General features: G+C 38.4%; 1 protein-coding gene across 5 annotated transcripts in view; it reads left to right on the forward strand.

Annotated features, from left to right (window-relative positions):
• Positions 1-16,741, forward strand: part of robo2 (roundabout, axon guidance receptor, homolog 2 (Drosophila)) — an 837,757-nt gene that overhangs the window by 512,448 nt on the left and 308,568 nt on the right. For all 5 annotated transcript variants that reach the window (XM_051926308.1, XM_051926309.1, XM_051926310.1 and 2 more), the window contains exon 3: positions 14,456-14,613. In XM_051926308.1, the coding sequence (XP_051782268.1) occupies positions 14,456-14,613 (158 nt within the window). The remainder of the gene's footprint in view (positions 1-14,455; positions 14,614-16,741) is intronic.

Raw genomic sequence — 16,741 nt, forward strand, 5'->3', positions numbered from 1 at the left:
AATAAAGCATTACCGTCTGTTTCTTTCAGCAGACAGAGAAACGTGTCAAATAAAAGGCACTTAAATGTGCAAGTTAAATGCAGTATCACAGAGTGTATGTGGAACAGCAGGTGGGATGTTTTTTGTTTTATTGCATATTATATCACCAAACATTTCCATGAATTTCAGTTACACTAACAGAAATTTTTAACATCAATTGCCTTTTCTGGGTGACATGGTGATAAACATGACTGACTAACAGGTCCAGGGAACCAAATTCAATTTCCTGCTACGTGTTTTCATATCTTCTTTATAAAAGATTTGTCTATTAGGTTAGTTGGTAAATTGTCCCAGTTATAAGTAAAAGTGCCCTGTGATAGAGTGGCACTTAACCCAGGGCTGTGCACCAATTCTACCAGGGCAGGTGGTGCCACAAACCCTACTACTGGAATAAACAGGTCTAGAAAATTAAACAGATAGTGAAAATGCATTCTGTAAGTAGAGGACCTTTATTTCAGTCAATGTTAATCCTTTTCAAGTCTTTTATAATAATAATTCATTTGTACAGCTGCACTTTGGGATCCTGAGGTGGTTTGTCGTGTGGTGCTGTATCCCTGCATGCTCCCAACCTTCTCCTCTTCTTCCTCCTCCTCTTTTGAAGAAAAGAACATTGCATGTGATCAAGTCAACTTATACAACAAATGACTTCATAGTCAAACTAGAAAAATGTATTTTATTAATAATAATAATAATAAATATTATTATTAATATTTCACCTGGTCAGCAAGGTGGCACAGTAGTAGCATTGCTGCCTTGCAGTAAGGAGACCAGAGTTCACTTTCCGGGTCCTCCCTGCGTGGAGTTTGTATGTTCTCCCCGTGTCTGCCTGGGTTTCCACTGGGTGCTCCGGTTTCCTCCCACAGTACTCCCAGGTGCTGCCTTGCATGGAGTTTGCAGTGAGCCCAAGTGGGTTTGCTCCAGTTTCCTCACACAGATCAAAGGTCATGGAGGCTAGGCGGACTGGTGAGGCTGAATTGACCCTAGTGTGTGTGTATGTGTGTGTGTGTATTTACTCTGTGATGGACTTCTGCCCTGTGGAGACATTGTTTCCATCTTGTGCCTTCTGCTTGCTGGGATTGTCTCCCAGCTGCCCTGAGACCCCATTCAGGATTAAGTGGACGTAGAAGATGGTGTGGTGTGGTGTGGTGTGGTATATTGCAGCCATACCCAGAGTGCGTCACACATATTTAAACGGGAACAAAAAAACAGAAGCTCAAGAAATTATCCTCAACTGAAACTAATATCAGAGTATGAACGCTAAATCTCTCTATATATAAAATCCATCGTCTGTCTGACTGTCTGTCTGTATGTCTGTGCGCTTTTCACAAGAGCGCTATTTAACGGATTTAGATTGGGATTTTTTCTATAATTTGCTTGAACATTCCGGATGATTTTGTGACTTCTCTCATTGTGCTATCATAGTTCACTTGTAGGAGTGATATATTCGCACTAATCCGAGACAGAGGCTGCAGACCGAGGGGAGAGGGAAGCGTGATGTCAGGAGTGGGGAGCCGGGCGGTGCTCTTCCTCACTTGCACACCAGCCTCCATTCGAGTCGGTCTACCTGTCACCATGTTTTGGAATGTACCTTGCCTGCACTTAGCTAGCGATACCTGTTTGTTTATTGATTTTTAAAGTTTGTCCTGTTTCACTACTATGTGGGTAGAGCCGCGGGAGACGGCTAATAAATAATAAATGAATGCATGAAAGAAGAAATGTTGGGTTTGCATAATAAACAGGAATGAAATGCATAGTGCTAGAAGACAACAGATATAGAATTACGATATATCACAAATGTGCATCTAAACTAGTTTCTCGTATGATTAAAAAAAAGAAGAAAATAAAATCAAATTGATTGAAAACTACCCTGTGATGGACTAACACCTGATGGACTGCCACCCAGGCCAGGTGTTTTTCCCATCTTGCGCCCAATAACTACTGGGGTTGCAGTCGCTGCCCTGTGACCCTGCCCTAGATAAGTGTGTTAGGAGAATGGATGGATGAATATATAGACCACTGAAATCCATCTGTTTCAAAAGCTGTTAAAAATATAAACTTAAAAGCATTTAATTTACAATTTATAACTTTACGGGTCATAGCACTTAATTATATTGCATTAAATGGTTATAATAACACAATGTTTTATTTTTGTGTACAGTAATTTTTTTTTACTTTTAATTTTACCTAAGATGGAAGAGCTGTAAAAACACTTGCATCAAACAGATGATATTTTAGGGTAATGTTTCTACTTTAGATCATGTTGAGCTAGGACAAGATAATTGTACTGTGGGTTGTGGACCAGTCGCTTCATGGCATAATTAGAGTCTCTTATTGTTTAGTAGGCCCTGAAGGCATAGTTTGTTGATGGTTTGATTTTCCTTGTACTTTTGTTATGCCCCGCTGTAGTCTTTCTTTCTTCCCCTTTTACTAATTCCCTGTTTGCTGTTGTGTTATTGCTTGTGTAAGGGGGCAACTATACAGTGCCCTCTACAGGCCACTACATATATCTCTATATTGACTTGAGTTTCAAAGGAAACACAGTAGTATAATAATTCTTTGCATTTCTATAGTGCTTTTCTCACTACTCAGAGTGCTCAGCAATTGCAGATTAAGGGCCTTGCTCAAGGGCCCAACAGAGCAGAGTCCCTATTGGCATTTACGGGATTCGAACTGGCAAAGGTTCGATTGCCAGTGCAGATCCCTAGCCTCAGAGCCACCACTCCGCCTAATGCATGTGTGTAAGGGAAAAGAAAAAAGTGCCTGAAACTGCCTGACTGTTAAACTAGGGCATCCATACTTCATTTAAATTAGAAAAAAATTAGATTATGTATACAATCTGACTTTGTATTTTGTTCTCTGATAATAATTTACATCTCAGAAGTCTTTTTTATTTACCAGGTATTTACCAATGAGTCTTAATAATTTACTATTTTGAGACTTTACATAATACTTAACAGTAGAGGGGATTTCTGGGTTATACCATTTATCTGTATGCTGATTGGTGTAATTGAAATGCTTTAGTCATTATGTGTAAATGAACCTAACTGATTAAAGGAAGCTACTCTGTTGCATTTCTTCAGTGTGCCATGTTACATTAAAAAGAGCACATGGGAATCCACCTGTTGGTGTAAATAAAGGATGTCCATATAGGAGTTCATTTATAACAATGGCTCAAAATTCTTTTTTTTATTTACTGAATATGTTCTGCAACCATATGCTAAAAAAGTCATTACAATTCCTGCTTATCCAGACTGCTTAGTATTTTTTTTTTTGCCAAAATATACGTAAATAGATGTCGTTCAACCCAATTACCCTGAGCTGGACTGCATTGTATTTGGCTGTTTATCTATCTATTATATAGTGCCTCTCATCTATCTATCTATCTATCTATCTATCTATCTATCTATCTATCTATCTATCTATCTATCTATCTATCTATCTATCTATCTATCTATAGTGTTTTTCCAATCTAGTTATCTAACAGTCCCTTATGTAGTGCCTTTTTACCAATCTATCAGTCTTGTATATAGTGCCTTCCCCATCTAGTTACCTTTCAGTTTCTTATATAGTGCCTTTAAGTACATTATTAAGATTATCTCTTTTTTAGTATCTATCTATCTATCTATCTATCTATCTATCTATCTATCTATCTATCTATCTATCTATCTATCTATCTATCTATCTATCTATCTATCTATCTATCTATCTATCTATCTATTATATAGTGTCTCTCCTACCTATACCTATCTATAACACAGTGTCTTCATAGTATGTTCAGTATTTGTGTGATTTGTGTGATATTATATTAAAAGTAAACATAATTTTAAGGTTTTAGTTAAGCACTTGTTAAGCTGTCCATGTGTTCTTTAATGGTGCCCATCTCCTGTTGTGGGTTGATATGATAACTAAGGACTGAGCTCTTATTGCTATATAAGGAACTGCCTACATCTTAATTTACCTGGCAATATATAAGGAGCAACTTAATTTTTTTCCAAGTAAGAGGACAGCTTACTTCCTCTCAGCAGCACTGTGTGGGTTATTTGAGAGTTTTTTTTTTTTTCAAAAATAAGGAAACCATATGAAAGATTGAAAGATTACATTACCAGATCTACAGTAAAAAAAAACAAAAAAAACCTTCAGCCCAAATTTTTCCATGACAAGATATCTATATATGTAATTCACTAAGTCCATGGCTAGCAAGACGCACGCAAGAGAGAGCCCCGCCCGCCAACTCACAGAGCCCCGCCCACCAACAATTCACTAAGTGGCTGACCATGGCATGCATCTATCTATGTCTCACAGCTCTGTACATGTCACAGCTTCATTCACCATTACCTACATTAAAAAATATAAATAAATAAACAAACAAATAAACAAACAAACAAACACAGTACAAGTAGCCCAAATATAAACTTCACCTTACATTTACCTGCATTAAACAAGAATCACCGCAAGGATCCAAGGATCCTATCTGATTAAATTGAGTAGATTTCCATATGTACAGTACAGTTAACATGCACTCAATATGCTTTTCTTTTGTTTTTTCTCCAAAATTCTTTCAAATGAACTGCAGAACTCCATCCCACCACTTTAACCCACCACATGTCTTAAGGTGTTCATACATCACAGACCCACATAGATCTCTCCTACTTGATCACAACAGCAGAGGCCTCCTACTCCATATTTAAAATGCAGACACATTCTATGGCTTGTTGTTCTAATTGTTTTTTTTGTCTTTTCTTTGATTAAGTAGATCAGTACCTCTTCAATCTGGTTTCATCAAATGTACTTTGAGATTTTCTTGCTTGTGTCGATCTCTGGTTCATGAATAAGACACTCTGAGGCGCTCAGTCATATGAGTGACACCCAACACACAAATACTTTGGTCATATTTTAGTCAGTTACTCGTATTTAAAAGGCCTTGTCTCGTATGAAGTATGTACTTATGACACTGGACTAGGGGCTACCTCGGTGCATTGAGTAGTCAGTTCTTATTAACTAGATGTTATCTTACAAAAGACATTTCAGGTTCGTAACAACAATTCAACCAGGGCTTTGTTTGAGCTTCATAGCAGGAAACAACTAGTAGATGCACCATGGCAAGCTCTTAAAGCCCCTATTCTTAAATCTTGTGAAGGAATAGAATTATGGTTCAGCTTCCCAGTGACCCTCTTCCATTTGACGGCTTATTTTTCTTGTTTTTTTTGTGACACTAGTAAATAGCTCCACCACCATACAAAGGGTCACAACCTACAGTCGCCAGCAGCACACGGGCACTATAAACTCTACACACACATTACTTTGCATTTTCATAGCCTTCCTCCCTGAAAATCTCCAGACTGCTTTGTTACTTTTTACGCATAAATATTGAAGGCTTTTATCTGTGTACAGCTTATTTTTTCCTCAGCACTTTTCTCATTATTTCAGCGCCATTTTCATTTAAATCATTCGCATTTACATAATAAAGTGTATGCTAAAAATCCTCTTTCAACTTTGTGGCATTTTCAAATAGGGGTAAGCTGAGTGGCTCAGAATTTATATAAGACTAAATTTGAGACAGACCCGTCCTGAAAGAGGATGCTGAGCTGGAAATGGGGACATACTGTACATGAATATCTTGCCACTATTTGTAGAGTATAAAAACTTAACTGTAATTGCCTATTATGGCCTGCCAATCAGATGAACAAACTTTCATCCCTATGGAAAGGGCTAAATCCTGGAAGACGATAAAACTAAATGTATTTTATTTAAATCATTCTTATGCTTTATTAACTTAATAGGAGTCCCAGTTGGGAAGGGGCTGCCAGGAACTCGGCAGGTGATCCATACTTTGAAAAACTAAGAAGAACCCACACTGACTGACAGAGGGCCCCTCTTTGTGCTGGTGCGGGTAAACAGGAGCTGTGTGCATTATTGATGGGCACCAGATTGGGGCAGACACAGGTCATGAAGGGATGGGTGAATGCCAGGTGATCTCCGATCTGTGGCAGCAGGGGAGTTCCTAGCAGGCCCAATTTAGGGGGGGGGGGGGTATATTAGCATGTTAAAGAGCAGTATGAGAGATAATCAAAAATACTGTGCCTTTCATTAGGAACTGGACCTCAGGAAAGTAGAGATACCTGACATCACCAGAGAGTGGGCTCTGCTGGGGCAGCTCTGGGACCTTTAGATAGCTGTGAGTTGGGTATTAATGCCATTTTACTACCACTGGCATTAGGAATAGGAGCTGTAATCCTGTTCTTTAAATGTATTTTTATACACAGGCAGCGCTGTCCAGTTAGTGGGCGCTGGGGACTGAACCGCTCCCATGTTTAATCGTTCATGAACAATGGAGTCAACCAACACAAAACTAACACTGAAGTTTTCTGTTATCGTATGGACCCTCACAATTTAGTTCTCAATGACAATTGACTCCTTTGTTCTGTCGTCAAAAGTGATGAGTGAAATGATTCACACAAAATTGAATTCATAGATAAACTTGGTGTTTTGCTTTGCAAAATAAACTGTGTTTAAGTTCTAGAAAACTGTGTACAATTCACATAAGGTTTTTATTTCTAGTCTGGAAGAATTTTCATGTATTAAATCTGAATTGGTTTGCCTATCAATTAGTATTTAAATAAAGAAATTGAGCAGGAAATCTATTTATCTGTTATATAGTGCCTTTCAAATCTATCTATCTATCTATCTATCTATCTATCTATCTATCTATCTATCTATCTATCTATCTATCTATCTATCTATCATATAGCACCTTTCATATCTATCTATCTATCTATCTATCTATCTATCTATCTATCTATCTATCTATCTATCTATCTATCTATCTATCATATAGCACCTTTCATATCTATCTATCTATCTATCTATCTATCTATCTATCTATCTATCTATCTATCTATCTATCTATCTATCTATCTATCTATCATATAGTGCCTTTCATATCTATCTATCTATCTATCTATCTATCTATCTATCTATCTATCTATCTATCTATCATATAGTGCCCATCCTATCTATCTATCATATAGCGCCTTTCATATCTATCTATCTATCTATCTATCTATCTATCTATCTATCTATCTATCTATCTATCTATCTATCTATCTATCATATAGTGCCCATCCTATCTATCTATCTATCTATCTATCTATCTATCTATCTATCTATCTATCTATCTATCTATCTATCTATCATATAGTGCCCATCCTATCTATCTATCATATAGCGCCTTTCATATCTATCTATCTATCTATCTATCTATCTATCTATCTATCTATCTATCTATCTATCTATCTATCTATCTATCTATCTTATGACGCTTGGTTTTTTTTTATGTTAATTGAATGTGTATATTGTTTTGTTAATGTTTTTGTTACTGTTTAAAATAAAGGTCATTTTAAAAATTAAAAAAAAAAAAAAATATCTATCTATCTATCTATCTATCTATCTATCTATCATCTATCTATCTATCTATCTATCTATCTATCTATCTATCTATCTATCTATCTATCTATCTATCTATTATATAATGCCCTTCCTATCTATCTATCTATCTATCTATCTATCTATCTATCTATCTATCTATCTATCTATCTATCTATCTATCATATAGTGCCCATCCTATCTATCTATCATATAGCGCCTTTCATATCTATCTATCTATCTATCTATCTATCTATCTATCTATCTATCTATCTATCTATCTATCTATCTATCATATAGTGCCTTCCATATCTATCTATCTATCTATCTATCTATCTATCTATCTATCTATCTATCTATCTATCTATCTATCTATCTATCTATCTATCTATCTATCTATCTATCATATAGTGCCTTCCATATCTATCTATCTATCTATCTATCTATCTATCTATCTATCTATCTATCTATCTATCTATCTATCTATCTATCTATCTATCTATCTATCTATCTATCTATCTATCTATCTATCTACCACTGGCATTAGGAATAGGAGCTCAGGGATCTGGTAATAGTTTGGTCCACTAAAGGTGGGCTTTAAAGGCCACTTCCTTCTAGTGCCCCCCCCTAAGCTTGGGGTTAGAAGGCAAGACGGAGCAAAGGCTTGGAAGGCCTGAAGGTCATAAAGAGAGAGTAGAGAATAGTGGAAGAGTGTTTCGATGCTGGGTACTGTTTTAGAAAGTTACAAGTGGTCAAATGTTCTCCTCTGAGAGTCTGATCTTGCACAGTAGGACAGTTGGTGTTTGTTTCCCATTTCTTTAACATGTTGTGTTCTACTTTTTAGAATCCCTACCTTCTGTGCTCTCCTCATTTTGTCTAAATTTTGATTTGCGACAGTGCTGAGTGCAGTTCAGTTATGGGATTTGGACTGAATGCTGACCTGCTCACTGACAAAGCAGAGTTTCTCCTTTTGCCCTTTTCTCTTAGTGTTCCAGTTCTCCATCCACATTCCGAAATAATACACCTCAGTTTGACAGGATACTGTAAACTGGCCCCTCTATGAGCGAGTGTACCCTAAAATGGACTGACACCACCTTCCGTGTTTGTTTCTGCCTTGTGTCCCAGGTTCCCCATGTGATGTCACGGCCACCGTTTCTCCCCTTACTGGGTTGCACAATTGTGCCTTTGGTCTGTTTTGTCCAATTTTGTGCCTTTCATTTATGTAAATGTTTCTTTTGTTTATGATGTGCATTATTGTTTTTGGCTGTGACTATGAAATGCCTTGGTTATGGCCCATGTGTTTTGTGGGTGGTCCCCCAAGAGGCAGGACCACTTGCTAATCACAGCCAGGAACTATGGGATATCCTCCAGATTTATAGGGTGGAGGGCGGCTCCTGGCAGTTTTTGAGGTGAATTTCTGATTCCAGACTGGCCCCTGTGTGTTCTCAGTTGGTCCTGTCATAGACTGGCATCCTGTTTAGGGCTGTTTGCTGCCTTGTGCCCAATGCTTTAGTACCACATCTCTGAACATGGTTAAGTTGATTTGAGATTGTTATGTCATTTGGGTTATTTATTATTTTTTCCCAACTGTAGTTTTTGTGAATACAGCAGATACTTAAGCTTTCAATATTAGAAGAAACTGAAAGGCTAAATGGTCTGTTGAAATTGAGTGAAAGCATTTAGCTTCATTTTGAGAGTTTCAATTCCCAAAGTAAGAAGAGCTATTGATCTATAACAAATATCATTATGTCATGAAAAAACAGCTCAGTACCAATCTGATTTTTATAATATTTCTCACAATTGGTGCCTCATCCTTGGCTGGCACCTGCTGGAACCCAAATCAAGTCTGAAAATGAATGGGTGGATGTTTGTCTCAATATGAGTTCCCCAAAAGATGTAATGGTCTCCTCTTCTTTTAAAACAATGCAGGTACACACATTTGGTGAAGAAATTTGTATGAACTTATTTCTTCAAATTTTCTTTTTCTTAAACTTAAGTTCTTGTAGGGTGATTGACCTTTATTTTTATTTTATATATGCCAGTGCGCAGAGTCTAGGGCATTGGATGTTAAACCTCAGTGTTGCTGGTTTTCAGTTCTCACCTGCGCCTCAGCAAGTCACTGAAGTGCTGGTGCATCAAATGTAAAAAATGTCTATGAACGGTTGTAAGTCATTATTACAGAAAATACTTAGTAGATAAAGAAGAGTCGTGGGCCATTGTTAGAAATGAACTCCATCATAGACGTCCTTTGTTTACACCAGCTGGTGGAGCCCCACGTGCTTTGTTCAGTGCAAAGGCCAGAATGAAGAAACCTAACAGAAAGCTTCCACTATCAGAAATGTTCATGTACATCTAATGACTTCGAAGCATTTCAGTCACACTGATTAGAATACAGAAAAATACAGGCAGAGTCTACAAAACACCCCTTATGTCATTAGGAATTATGTCAAGTCCCAAAATAGTTAAAGCCTTTCGTAGATACTGCACCTGGTTAAAAGAAAGAAGAATTCTTATATGCTGTGATGGATGGCCGGGGCCCCTGCAGCATATGTACCAGGGGAGCAAGCATGGGAAACACAACATCTCCCCCTGGATGCTAGATGGCAGCCTCCCTGAGTTGTAGCAGTGCCTCGGACTCCCCCAGGGCTTCATGGGGGTTGGAGTTCTGTGAAGCTCTGTGGGGTTCTGCAGGCGCTGCCAGGGGGTTCTGCAACAGGAGCCCTCCTGGGCACTAGTTTCGCCACACCCGGAAATGCAATCAAACACCTGGAACACTTCTGGGTGCCCAATAAAAGGGGCCAGCAAACACCACTCAGCAGCCAGAGTCGGGTGGAGGAGGACAAGGTTGCCTGGGAGGAGTGGTGGTTGTGGTGGTGCAGGAGAAGAAAGTGTGTGGTGTGTTGGTGTGTTGGGACTGTGTTGTGGCTGGGGGACTTTGGAAAGATGTGCCCTCCAGCTGAAGAAAAATAAAATCTTTTTATTTTATACGTTCCTCCATGTCCATCTGTGTCTGGTCAGGCACCTGTATAGAGCCTTTGTTACAATGTATAAACTGTTATCAGGGAACAAATTATAAAGGTGCTTGTGCAAATGTAAGGCTGTCCTAGTTAAACAAACAGGCACTTTCAAGAACATTTTCTTACAATCATCCTGGTCTTATTAGTTACATTAGATGAAGGCATCAGACAAATCTAAAGTTGATACCAGTCTGTAGCTAGAGTGCAAACCAGTCTGTCTTTAGATTGAATACCAGTCTGTATGTAGAGTGGATGCCAGTCTCTATCTAGAGTGTACCAGCATGTATTTAGATGGAATATCAGCCTGTATATACTGTAGAGTGGATACCAGTTTGTATTTATAGTGTACCAGTCTATAGCTAGAATGGATTCAAACCTATATCTAGAGTGCATACCAGCCTCAATCGAGAGAGTACCAGCCTGAATCTAGAGTGGATACCAGTCTGTGTTTACATTACAAAAAAAACATCAGAATTGGGCGTATCACTGTTTGAGAGGGACAGCCTTTTGGTGATTCTGTGGGCTATATGCAGCCTGTCACATTTTTAAAAAACGTCTTGCACTCCTAAAAATAAAAGTGCCAGAGCAGTTCTGCAGAGGAATATCACAGGGAAACCATTTTTAGTTCCTAAAAGGCCCAACAACATGTAAGGTTCCAAAATGGGCCTTTACTTATATACAGTAGATCCGTAACAAGGCTCCATAAACTGTGAATAGATGGTAAGACATTTGTGAAATACCATTGGGTCCTGATTTTAAAAGGACACTCTTGATGCATAAAATAACACGAGCCAAGGCCAAGGTTTTCTTAATCTGCTCGTGTCCTGCTATTGAGAGCCTACCAGACATTACAGATTTCACGATTCTTCTATACATATCTATCTATCTATCTATCTATCTATCTATCTATCTATCTATCTATCTATCTATCTATCTATCTATCTATCTATCTATCTATCTATCTATCTATCTATCTATCTATCTATTATATAGTGCCTTTCATATCTATCTATCTATCTATCATATAGTGCCTTTCATATCTATCTATCTATCTATCTATCTATCTATCTATCTATCTATCTATCTATCTATCTATCTATCTATCATATAGTGCCTTTCATATCTATCTATCTATCTATCTATCTATCTATCTATCTATCTATCATATAGTGCCTTTCATATCTATCTATCTATCTATCTATCTATCTATCTATCTATCTATCTATCTATCTATCATATAGTGCCTTTCATATCTATCTATCTATCTATCTATCTATCTATCTATCTATCTATCTATCTATCTATCTATCTATCTATCTATCTATCTATCTATCATATAGTGCCTTTCATATCTATCTATCTATCTATCTATCTATCTATCTATCTATCTATCTATCTATCTATCTATCTATCTATCTATCTATCTATCTATCATATAGTGCCTTTCATATCTATCTATCTATCTATCTATCTATCTATCTATCTATCTATCTATCTATCTATCTATCTATCTATCTATCATATACTGCCTTTCATATCTATCTATCTATCTATCTATCTATCTATCTATCTATCTATCTATCTATCTATCTATCTATCTATCATATAGTGCCTTTCATATCTATCTATCTATCTATCTATCTATCTATCTATCTATCTATCTATCTATCTATCTATCTATCTATCTATCTATCTATCTATCTATCTATCTATCTATCTATATCACATCCTTTTGTTGCTTCCTTATAGAATTCCAGCATGTTTTAAAACACGGCCTTCCTCGTCTGAATCTGTCCATTGATTTAAGAGAGGGCGGCACATTGGTAGTGCTGTTGCCTCGCAGTTAGGAGACCCGGGTTCGCTTCCCGGGTCCTCCCTGCGTGGAGTTTGCATGTTCTCCCCGTGTCTGCGTGGGTTTCCTCTGGGTGCTCCGGTTTCCTCCCACAGTCCAAAGACATGCAGGTTAGGTGGATTGGCGATTCTAAATTGGCCTTGGTGTGTTTGTGTGTGTCCTGCGTGGGTTGGCACCCTGCCCGAGATTGGTTCCTGCCTTGTGCCCTGTGTTGGCTGGGATTGGCTATGATTGGCTTACTCATGAATATTGAGTAAAGGGTGATAAAGTTGCAGCCAGTTTAATCAAAGCAGCAGAAAATGAACAAAAATGAGGCCGAGTTTAAAGGGCTAAGAAGAATCTGGATGAGACCTCTGGACTTCTTTCTAGCTCGATGGACTGAATGGTCCCCTCCCGTTTGTCGAATTTCTTAGGCTCTTATGTGTTTCGTCTCCAGCCTGAATTTGGCACCCCTGAGAATGCTGTTTATGCAACAGAAAACTTGTAACTTTGTTACGTGGTTTCCAAACAGAATGCATTAAAGCAACATAATAGCAGCCTACTTGTATAGCAGGCTCCCTGGCAGCCATCCAAAGACTCGGCCTCTTGATTTCAAGGGATTTAGGGTCTCAAAGGAGAGATTAGAAAAAGGGGACGTGGTCTGCGTCAGATAAAGCATACCTGATAACTAAAAGAATGAATAAGGTTCACGAAGAGTCCAAAATGACCCAAAACCCACTGCAGCAAAACAACATCACAAAAGAATAAGATTTAAAAAACATTAACGACAAAATAGCAGCAAGACGTGCGAGTCCTAAACGAACACAGAGTGCATTCGTGAATAGACATGCTGGCTGCCCCTTTTTCTCGCACTTAAAGGAGAAAGCGCAATTGATTTATGTATTTATTGTAATGCAATTCCATGGCCCTGAAGTAAAATAAAGAGAGCTCCGCAATTCGCATTTTCAGTTGATTCGGAATTTATACGCGGTATATTGAAGCCCATTTTATCCTGGCCAGGGGGTGAAATAATCGGGACCCGTAGGTTTCCACTTGAGAAGATTATTATTAGCTTTTTTTTTTTTTTTTTTTAACACACATCACCAAAAAACAACAATAGAACGGACCACTCGCTAAAATATGAACTGCTATTTATGACCCTGGAAGAGTTTCTCCGTTTTTCTTTACGTACAGCGCAGTTTGTGTAGTATGAAGAAAGAGCGGCTAACCGTAACCGCCGCACGGTAAGCTAAGCGAAAGGCTTCAGTAAAAATTCGAAAAATAAGCAAATCCGCAAGACAAAGCCCACTTGTGAGGATCTGCCGGAATCATTTCAGCGCATGGGGGCCTGTTAGCTAGACCTAATCCCTCTTTACACCGCTGGGATTTGCATAAGAACCTGGCAAGTAGCTCTTAATTTAGTTTTCAAACAAGCCCGCTTTTCTTTAACATTCTGGGAGCGGATCCTCGCCGCAGCTGATCGTGTGGGCAGGGGAAAGCTAGCCGTTTAGTCGGGATTGTTGTGATTGTAAAATAAAAGAAGGAAATAAAGATAATAAGGACAAAGACAATTAAAAAAAAAAGGACTCCAAGTGTTTGCGAAATCTCTCGGGCGCATCAGTTGCAGCGAGTAACGGACTGCAAAATGTGTGCGCTTAGAAGTTAGCCTTGTCAAACAAATCAAACAAACTCCGTTTTTATCACGTGGAAGACGTCGATGTGCCCTTACAGAAATAAAACACCACGTTTGCCAATAATGCGATAATGTTCTCGTTGTGCTTATTTTACAGTGCTTTCTTTTCCACTGCCCATATGGTGATGCCCATTGTGGCTAAACATCTCCGTCTCTTGTCTGCAGTGAAACCCGCTCTCTAAGTGGTATTTTCAGTTTCCATATGGTATCATTAGTGGTGTGTCTTTTGTTTAGAAGGTGTCCGTGTATTAACCCATATCTTATTTGAATCTGCAGACCACCCATGGTTCTTTTATTTTCGACTTTTTGCAGCCGTGTAATTTCCATGCATTAGGCTGGTGTTCCCGGTTTACCAGCATATGTGCCTCCAGCGCAGCATCTGAAGCAGCGCCCAGTCTAAACCTTGATGAGCTTTAAAAATTCAATGCCTAATTTTCTGATTATTTTTTGCAGTGCTGCGAGATGATTTCCGACAGAACCCCACCGATGTTGTTGTGGCTGCCGGAGAACCTGCAATTTTGGAATGTCAGCCCCCGCGTGGCCACCCAGAGCCCACGATCTACTGGAAAAAAGACAAAGTGCGCCTTGATGACAGAGATGACAGGATCACAGTAAGTGTGACCCTCGCTGCTTGGGAGGATTAATTGATAGTAAATTTCCAGGAGGCAAGAAATGCTTAGTCGGCAAATAAAAAAATAAACAGCTTTGCAAACAGTATGAATAATGCAAAAAAAAAAAAAGAAGAAAGTGATATCATTATTATTAAATGAATCTCATACTAATGTGTCAATAAAAATAATGATAATTTACTCAATAGGAAATGGACTATCCATATGCATTACTAATATTATTATTTTTATCTATTAATCCATGTGTACTTTCCCAGTGTAGGCAAACATCTATGTTATATTCATTTTCCATTGTTTTAGTGCGAAGTGAGACAATTTCTTAATCGAGATGGACTCGCTTATGAGGAGATCGTCTTGCCATTTTGAAATTGAAGCATAGTAGTTTGGGTGTAGCCTACGTTAAATATTTGCAAGCCATTCATTGAAAATAAGCTGACTGAACATGCAAACAATTATTTACATTTATTATGTCCAAGATGACTTATAACATTTATAATACAGTTGGTTCCATTTCTTTTGTGGTTTTCCAATTGGAGCACAGACAGGTCATGTGACTTGCTCAGGTTCACACGGCATCAGTAGCAGGATTTGAACCCACAACCTCTGAGTCTTAAGCACTCGCTATATCCTAACTACAGGGTCATGGGGGTCTGCTGGAGCCAATCCCAGCCAACACAGGGCGCAAGGCAGGAAACAAACCCCGGGCAAGGCGCCAGCCTACCGCAGATAGGAAACCATAGCTGTTAAACAAATGAGTATGAACGAGTAAAGGGCTTCCTCTCATTTGTCAAATTTCTTATGTTTATAAGTGATGAGGTCAGTGGTGACACCAAGTTTAATGGGGACAAAGTAATCAAAAAGAAAAATAAATAAAAAAAAAAGATCATTCGGTCCAATATAGGACTTCTTCAGGAATATGAAGGAGCTAATGAGAGCGAATCCCCCTATTCCATCTCCGTCAGATGGTGGTTTCTGGTCTGACTGTTTCTTAAATAGGATGCAGAGCAGGAGGGATGGGATGCCAAAGTTTTTCCTATTCATCCTCCTCAATTCTGGGGTTAAAAGAAAGGAATGGAAGTTAATAACTTTGAGACATTCGTCTCAGGACCCCCCATTTTCTACTTACACCTCCCCTTAGACATGCTTGTCTGACAATAGGCTTTGAGTGGTCCACATAACGTGACATTTAATTCAGTTTCACCCTGTGATAGACTGGCACTCTTTCCACGGTTGGTTGGCCTGGTATTGGCTGGGTAGGCTTCAGCTCGGCCCCCAAACCCCCTGGCTTTGAATTAGTTAAAATAACTTTGAGAAAGTTTCTACCCACAGGTTATAAGGTTACTGAACAGGCAATCATAATAATGTACTGTATATTATAACAGAAAAATATAATACTTGCAAATACTTTTCCACCCTAATACTCAAGTGTCTGTGTATCTGTGTGTCCGTATGTTTGCAATGTCTCTGTTATCCAACAGATAGCACATCTCATTAGCACTGCTTTTATGAATCTCATACCCAATAGCATATAACAGAGACACGGCAACCGGACATACACACCACACTGCAAATGTTAATGCCGAACACACCCAACAGAGAGTAAATATGAGGCAGGCAGAAATCAGCTTATCCACCTTAATAAAAGGACAAGTGTCCGTGTGTCTGTGTATCTGTGTGTCTGTCTTAAACTGTTTCTGTCCTGTATTCCATTGGGTATGGGATTTGTAAAAGCAGTGATAATGTTTGTGATTCATCATCTGTTGGAATGAAAAATGCAATACATTTAACTACTGCAAAGGTTTGTGATGCTCCATCTGTTGGAATGAAAAATGCAATGCATTTTATTACTTAATATGTTTGTGATGCACCCTCTGTTGGAATGAAAAATGCAATGCATTTAACTACTGCAAAGGTTTGTGACACACCATATGTTGGAATAAAAAAATGCAATGCATTTTATTACTTAAAATATTTGTGATGCACCATCTGTTGGAATGAAAAATTCAATGCATTTAACTACGGCAAAGGTTTGTGACACACCATCTGTTGGAATGGAAAATGCAATACATTTAACTACTGCAAAGGTGTGTGATGCTCCATCTGTTGGAAT

Source organism: Erpetoichthys calabaricus, chromosome 4 (genome assembly GCF_900747795.2).
Source record: "Erpetoichthys calabaricus chromosome 4, fErpCal1.3, whole genome shotgun sequence".
Lineage (NCBI taxonomy): Eukaryota > Metazoa > Chordata > Cladistia > Polypteriformes > Polypteridae > Erpetoichthys > Erpetoichthys calabaricus.